At 33.5% G+C, this 8,249-nt stretch overlaps 1 protein-coding gene across 1 annotated transcript; it reads right to left on the bottom strand.

Annotated features, from left to right (window-relative positions):
- Window positions 1-2,830: 2,830 nt before the first annotated feature.
- On the bottom strand, window positions 2,831-7,340 carry LOC136144904 (myelin P2 protein). Its single transcript, XM_065902883.1, has 4 exons — window positions 7,232-7,340; window positions 5,143-5,315; window positions 4,831-4,932; window positions 2,831-3,819 (listed from the first exon to the last, which is right to left on the bottom strand). The coding sequence occupies exons 1-4, from the start codon at window positions 7,302-7,304 to the stop codon at window positions 3,769-3,771; spliced, it is 399 nt and encodes a 132-aa protein (XP_065758955.1). The 5' UTR covers window positions 7,305-7,340; the 3' UTR covers window positions 2,831-3,768.
- Between the last annotated feature and the right edge of the window lie 909 nt (window positions 7,341-8,249).

The raw sequence follows: 8,249 nt of genomic DNA, 5'->3' as shown, positions 1-8,249 counted from the left end.
ATCATGGCTGATTTCAAGTTACTAGTTGTTTAACAACCAGCTTGCCAAATTCTTGAAAATCTATCAGCTCTTGTGAAACAATTTGAGCCAGCTCCAGCACACCACTGCTGCTAAAAGAATGACTTCCAGGAAAATTGATACCAAATAAGTTATTTACCTTTTGAGGATTAAATGTATTTATTTAGGTTTTGTTTAGCTCAGAGTAGATAATCATCAATTGACATTTTAAAAAGGTTGCTTAGGTTAGCAGTTATATAGCAATGTTTGTTGGGTTTTCTTTGACTTTACCTCAGTAGGATTTTTGATTGTTTTTACTTTTGTGTAAATAATATTCTTAATAAAGTTAGTCACTTGGTATAGTAATCAACGTTAACAGCTCTGAGATCCTGTGAAGTTCTCATCTATGTGAACCTCATGTGCATTACTAGGTAAATAATAATAGCAAAGACCCTTCTTTAATGCTTTTCTTGTGCCGTGCACTGTTGTAAGCACTTTATGTATTAACTTATTTCTTATTTACAACTCCTTGAGGTATATTCTATTATTAACCCCATTTTCACAGGTAAAGATACTGCAGATCTGAGAGATGAAGTAACTTGCCCAACGACACACAGCTAGAAAGTAGCAAATTGGAATTTGAACTAGGAAGTTTGACTGCTCTTAATCAGCTTACATAAAAAAATTAAGAATCAAAATAATTTTCTGAAACTATTTTTGAATCTCATTTTCTCCCCTCCTCTCTTCTGGTTGTTTGAAGACCTTTTTTCAAATCTAACACTATGTAGTACCTGCTGAAATAATTACTTCATCTTCCTCATTATCAGTGTAATTCCACTTTTCCTGTCATGAGAGCAAAAGTTCCTGTGATTTTTGTATAATAATACAATTACATTTATTGAGGAATATATTTTATGGTGAGTCATATTACCACAGACCTCTAAAAATAACACCATAGTTTTTAAAGTCTCTTTTTTATGGGTTTATCTGGCTGGAGCCAGAATATAAAAATTAAAAAAAAAAAACACCTCAGTTATGATGTCTCCCAGACAAGTGTTGACTGAATGCCCAGAGGCAGAGAAGAATCAAGTGTAGCTTTAAAAATTATTTGGAAAGTTATTTGGAAATAACTTCAAAGTTGTATAAAATTTCAAGAATCAGATTACTTCAAAGAGAACACATAAAGCTCTTCCTGAGATTCATCTATTGTTCAGTTTTACTCCATTTTCTTTACCTATGACGTTCTCTCTGTATCTCTAGGTAATGTGTATCACACACATAATCATACCCAAAATATTTTTTTCTAAAATTTTTGAGAGTAAATCATATACATTATGGTTCACTATTACAAAATAATTCACTGCATAGAGGGAGATTCTCTTGCATAATCACAGTAAACCTCTATTAGTATCTAATTTACCCCTTATATTCCAATTTACCAACTAACCTAATACTGCCGTTTGGAATATTTATTTTGCCTCTAGTACAGGATCCAGTCTGGGATAAATTACTGCATTTAGTTGTCAGGTATTTTTAGTTTAATGTAATCTGAAACATTTCAACAGAGCTTTTCTTTGTCTCATGGGACACTGACATTTTTGAAGAATTCCATCAACACCTCCTCCTCTCTTATAACAGAACATTCTTCATTTGGAATTTGTCTGCTGTTTCCTCATGGTTAGATCCAGATAAGGATTTCAGGCCAGAATACTGCATAAACCACATTGCTTCCTTCTCAGGATATCACATTTGAAGGCACATGATTTTCATTTACCCTTATTGATGAGGGTTATTTTGATGAAAAAAGACGTGGTCCAGGTCTTCTACTGCATGGTTATTGTTTTTTTCCCTTGTAACTAATAAGCAATCTGTGTGGAGATATTTTAAGACCAAACGAATATCCTACTCCTAATCAAATCTTTGCTCTAGATTTTGCCACCACGGAAGTCCTCTAGATTTTACATCGTTGACAATTGTTATCTGAGCCAGCTTTGACTGAAATGGTTGGAAAAATGTGTTTTTTCAATCCCAGCATTTTTTCCATATTTACCAGTCAGTCTATGACATTCTACGCTAAGGATGACACTTTCTTCTCCTCTCTCTCACCCTCTTTTTCTTTCTTTTTCAGTGTATTCATGGATTCTTCTCTTTCTCCCAATGTTTTATTAATTTATAATTTTTCAACTTGTCCCCATTTTTGTCAGTTCAGAGTACCCTCAAGCTGACGCTGATATTTTGGTGACATAGCTCTATTATTTTTTGGAAAACGTCTTTAATTTCTGGCATAAAAAGATATTTTACACTTATGTTGTACTACTCTGCTCTCACATATTAGCCATTTCTCTAAGGAACCATCATTCCTTCTAGTGGGGAATATATTAGACACCAAGATCTGAGCGCTGGGTATACTCATTCCCACAAAGTTGTCTTTGCTTCTGAGTTCTTTAGGTAGAAAAATCTAAGAAAAATATGCATGTGCATACATACCCATTGATATGAATTTACATTTATTCCAATCCATTTGTACCTGGTTCTCGCTTGTCTCTCTTCTGTCATATTTGCTTGTTCCTTCTTCCAGAAGGAATATTCTAGCTGCTAACAACATCAACACATCTTCTCATTTGCTCAATCATGTAATATATCTGAAATAGTTTTATTACTTGGGCAGAATGTTACCCTATTCTTACCTGCCAAAAATAAGTTGGACTCAGTAATTTCATGCCTAGTTAATATTCAAAAGAAAAGGAACTCATATTTCCACAAACAGCCTTATACAAGAATGTTTATAGCAGCTTTATTCATAGAAGCCAAAACCTGGAAATAGCTTATTGTCTTAAGAGACGAACAGATAACTAAGCTGTGATATATTTATACAATGGAATATTACTCCATGATAAGAAGGAACAAATTATTGCTGCATGAAACAATATGAATGAATTTTTAAATCATTATGCTGACTCTAAAAAAGCAAATAGAAAAGAACACATAATGCATGATTCCATTTATATGAAGTTTGATTACAGGCAAAACTAATCTATGGTGATAGAGAATAAATCACTACTTGCTTCTGTTGGCGCTGGGACAGGACAGGACATTGACTGGGAAGAAGTATGAGAAAACATTCTGGGATTAGGGAAATGTGCTATATCTCAATCAGGATGTGAATTATATGAGTGCACGCATTCGTCACAACGGTTTGAACTCTATCTTTAATATCTGTTCATTATACTGTCTGTAAATTAGCCACCTTGTCTACGACCACACCACCCTGAACATGCCTGATCTTGTCTGTAAATTAATGCTCAATTTTCAAATTGGTTGGAGTAGTAGCTGCTATTTTTAGCTGAAGCTAGAACTCCTCATTTTAAAACAGATCCTTCTTCTAGTTTGCCTCACTTCTGATCCTCTAACCCCCATCACTCTCTGGGTCTTTGAGTGCATTTGAACTTGCTACCCTGATCAATTTACTTACGATCATTGCAAATATTTAAAATATAACATAAGTTAGAAAGTCACAGATAATCAAATGACATTATCCATTCTTTAGGTCTGGCCAATATACATACTTTAATCTTTAATACAATAAAGACATGCATACAAACTGAAAATGTTTAAATAATACTGAAATTTAGATTAGTCCTCAGTGTAAGACTTTGCTTATCTGATCTATTAAGAGCAAAAACAAACTGCAGTGTAGGCAGGCCTTGCCAATGGAAACAGCTGATTTCCGATATCAGATGATCAAATATCACTTCAGTAAGGAAACTTTTCTCAAACCTTCTCATAAATTCTGGTGCAGACCACATCCTTCATCTTACATTCCTTAATAAAAAAGAAAGAGATTAATTGAATATTTAAACCTCAAACTAAGGTACAGCAAATTTGTATTAATAACATGTTATAAGAAATCTCATAAGATTAAACTCAGAAATCAAATATCAATATGCCAGTTGATCTCTGGGAATTCAGAATCATGGTTGTTGAAATAGGGGAAACAGTTTTAACACTGATCTAAGTTACAAGAGAGTTATATTTTTTAAGTGGCAAGTTTTTATGCATTATTTGCACAGATTGAAAGCTATTAAAACAGTGGTTTTCAGGACAATCTGCACATTTGCATCATCTGGGGAATATTTAAAAATACCAATGGCTCCTCTTCCCTTAAGAAATTTGCTTTCAATTGATCTGTATTGGGGCTCCCATATTGTTATTTATTCTCTATGTAGATCTGCTGTGGAGCTAGGGATCAGACCCTCTGTACTAAAGGAAAAAACATTCAAAGTACCACATGAATCTATAGTCAATGTATGTGTTGATTAGTGAGAATAGCACCTCAGACAAAAAAATTATTAGAGATCATCTCATATAACCTTTGTCATCATTTTTATCTGCCAACTACAAAAGGTCTCCAATGAGTTCAGCTTATATTAATGACAAGTTTTAGTCTAAGTTACTATGGATTCTTGAAAACAATATGCTTAGATATCTACAAATATAATGCAACTGATCGTTTTGCAATGTGCTTTGCTTGTAAGATTTAGACTTGCTTTTGCTTTTCTCTTTGTGAGTCTAACCTAACTTATCCATACACTAAAAAAAAATCATTTTTAGATGTTTCTAAAATAGCAGATAGGTTTTGTCACTTCTAAATTCTTGAATCTGAACCTGAAGTACCTGTAGATGACTCTATAGTTTGAATATTAAACATTAACTCTGCCTTTATTCTTAACCATTTTTTCCATTTGTAGTCCAAAGAAGAAAGACAATTTTGAAAATAACATAACCATTTTCTCTATTTAAATAGCATTATTTCCATAGTTTAAAATTACTCACCACCACCATTTTCCCATCCACCAACTTTCTCTTTATTGTTGTCTCTTTGCCATCCCATTTCTGTACTTGATTCAGTGAGCCTCTTGCCAAGGTTACAGTGCTCTGCAAAGACACATTCATATAATTGAATTTCTAGGACTTTGATTAAAGAAGCAGTTCATTCAGTACTGAATTATTTTCATAACAGATGTTTCATGAGGCACATTTGTTTTTCAACAGAACACAGTGGGCTACCCTTTTGAACACTAGTGGGAGTAATCTGTCTCAAAGCAGTAGATGGAACTAACTTTGAAGAAAAGCAATAAAGTTTACCTTTGTTTTTCTGTTGTCAGCTGTGGTTTCTTCAAATTCCTGGCCTAGCTTGAAGGAGATCTCTGTATTTTTAAAGGGACTTTCAGTTCTTATAGTTATAATATCCCCTTTCTTGCTGATGATCACTCTGGGTTTGGCCAAATTTCCCAGTTTTCTGGTGGCTAATCCCACACCTGAAAATCAAGATAGTGTTAGAATTTTGTTGACCAAGAGAGCATCTACCTAAAGGGATTATATGGGTGATTATAATTCTATAATCAGCTGTGCTTCGTGTGTGAGGTGGCAGGTAAGGACCTCCTCCCATGTTTCATCACCTGATGGAAACACCTGTACACCAACTTGGATATTTAAAATTTTGTTGTTACAAAAGTAATGTCTGAAGATTTTAAACACAAAAGTATTTAGCCTAAATAGTACAAGTCATCTACTTTTATCTCATTCAATCCCATGCTCCATTAAGAAACACTAATTATAGTTTTGCATGGATCATTCCAGACATTTTAGTTTATACAAATAAATATTGTAGATATATTTTTTAATGACACTGTGACCTATATATGCTCTCCTATGATTTTTTTCCCTCAGTAATATATTATAGATATAGATAAGAATTCCTCCCACATCCTTGATGGAAACTCATTTCTGAAAGTTTTTGTAGCCCCTAAATGTTTTTGTATTTGTACCACTAAATGTATTTGTACCTAAATGTATTTGTACACTGCAAATGTTAAAGATAAATAAAAAAATTAAAAAAATATTTTTCCATTTGATAACAAAACAAAATTAGACTCAAGTACCACTACTGTTTTACTCAAGATTACAGAAATACATAGAAAAATAGAAAAGTGAAATGAGAGAGATACAAAAAGAAAAAAATAGTTATATATAAATATACATGTATTTATAGCTATATATGCATAAAGAAGTGTGAAGAATTAGAGTCAATAAAGGATTATGAACTGTATTCTTTTTTTCTAATTTTGATTAATTATTTCTTATTTGATGTGATTTTGGACTATGTTTTTCAAACTAAACTTCTGCAATAGAGCCTAAAAATCTACACTTTACCAAGCCTCAAGGTGTCTTTTTGCACTCTAAAATTTGACAATGATTCAGTTAAGGAGTCTTTTATTGAGATGTTCTTATATTTTGCTTCTACCTCAGCTATACAGTGAAATCCATAGATCCAAACAAACTTCGAGTATGGATCTATTCCCATAAGTTCCCATAGTTTTCCAGGCAACACAACATGATTTTGCTTCTTTTATCTAAAAATAGAAGCCTTCTTATAAGCTTTCTGAATAGATAAAATTACTGGTACTTTGATGAACATAGAAACCTGTGGTCATTGGCTTCTCTCTCTCCTTATTTATACAGCTCTGGAAATTTCCAAAGACTCTTCATACCTCTTTTGCTCATATCTATGGAATATATCCTAGAAATAGTTGCAAATAAAGCTGATGATGGTCATGACTAGACTTTCTGTCTCTATCCACTGTATGATATTAGTGTAACCGAGCTTGAATTCACTGTCATAACACACTTCTTTTTTTCTCAATAACTTTCCTAGACTGAATATCCTGCTTTATGAAGCATTCACTTTTCACAGTTTATCCACATACTTATGTAATAATAGACAATCTAGAAGTAGAGAAAGAAAATTTCTGGCTTAGCTAAACAGCACTTTTAAATTGAGGTTTTCCATTAACTTTAGTATATTTAACTCTCTACTTCATGAGCACTTTAGTTGTTATAAAACTAACTTTCAGAAAAGCCAAAGAATGGGTTGACCAAGTTTCTAAGATTTCTTTCCTCTGGGTTTGAACCAAAATCCTATTGATATGAAACTGCCTTTGAAATCAGTAGGCATTCTAATGCATTTAAGCAGCTCTTATTTGAGTTAAGTCTATTAAAATTGCCACAAACATAGTGAAAATTATCTGATTGACACAATGGATGATTAATCCCAGAAGAGGATTGTAAGCTGTGCAAGCTCCCAGACTCCTGGGAAAGGAGTTAGAAGGAAGTAGTCAATGCATCTTTCTCAAAAAGGATCTTCTCAGTTAGAACAACAAAGAACATTTCTTACCCAGAGCTTTCATGTATTCATCAAAGTTCTCACTGGAGACAAGTTTCCAGGTGCCTAAGAATTTGTTGCTCATTGTGATGGGTGAGAATTCAACCCAGTGATAGGTGAGATTCAGGAGACTCAAATGAGATGCTGCAGCCTCAGAAGATTCTTTTCAAAGATGTCTGAAGCATGTGACTCTCACAGAGACCCAATAGGGAAAAGCAGTGTCAGGACTGGGCAATGAATGGCTCTTAAATCATCCACTGGGACAAAAGAAAACCTCACATAATGTCTCCTTCAGTCTCCAAAAATGTTTATAAAAATCAATGAGAGTACTATTTGAATCTTTAAAAATTTTGGTTGATCTTACATTTTTAAGAAGTGCTTCGGTCCTTAACACTTTGAAAAAGAGTCCATAAATTGAGCCCTATGCCGTATAAATTATATGAGCATGAATGAATGAATATGTGTGTGTGCGTGTGTGTGTGTGTGTTTAGGCATCTCGCTCACTCTCAATCCTGAGTCTGCACAATTAAGAATTCTTATTGAAAGAGAAGAAAGAGAGGAAAAATGTCCATGAGTATTGTGATAATTGCCTCAAATATGTTGTGGGAGAGAAATGCAGGAGAACAGTGTGAGGAAGTATTCATAGGTAAGGGAGGCTTGGAATAGTTGGCATATCCAAGGCAGGCAGAGTAGGCAGACAATACGGTCAGTTTATTACAGCAGAGCACAGAAATTGCTTTCATGGGTGAATAAAAAGTAGCACTAAAACACGGTCTTAGACCATAGCAAAGATTTTAATCTTAAAAAAACCTTTTAGGTCCTAATTAAGCAGGTTCTTGGTTAATACAACAAGTTTAAGTCCTTTAAAATAAGTCTACAGTTTACAAAGGATATTCTATAAAAATAATATATATTGAAAAAAATAATATATATTGAGAGCTCAATAGTCACTGTGCTAAGTGCTTCTTATGGATTATTTTATTTGATCCTTTCAACAACTTCAAGAGTAAGGCATTATTAATACATCCAT

The sequence above is a fragment of the Muntiacus reevesi genome, chromosome 12 (assembly GCF_963930625.1).
Source record: "Muntiacus reevesi chromosome 12, mMunRee1.1, whole genome shotgun sequence".
Classification (NCBI taxonomy): Eukaryota; Metazoa; Chordata; class Mammalia; order Artiodactyla; family Cervidae; genus Muntiacus; species Muntiacus reevesi.
Note: the sequence above shows the minus strand (reverse complement) of the source record. Positions and strands in the feature narration are given on the sequence as shown.

Coding starts and splice junctions, on each gene's coding strand:
- LOC136144904 (XM_065902883.1), bottom strand. CDS start 7,304: ATGAGCAACAAATTCTTAGGCACCTGGAAACTTGTCTCCAGTGAGAAC. Junction 4,933..5,142: donor CTGACAACAGAAAAACAAAG/GTAAACTTTATT, acceptor GTGTCTTTGCAG/AGCACTGTAACCTTGGCAAG. Junction 3,820..4,830: donor TGGATGGGAAAATGGTGGTG/GTGAGTAATTTT, acceptor TTTTTTATTAAG/GAATGTAAGATGAAGGATGT.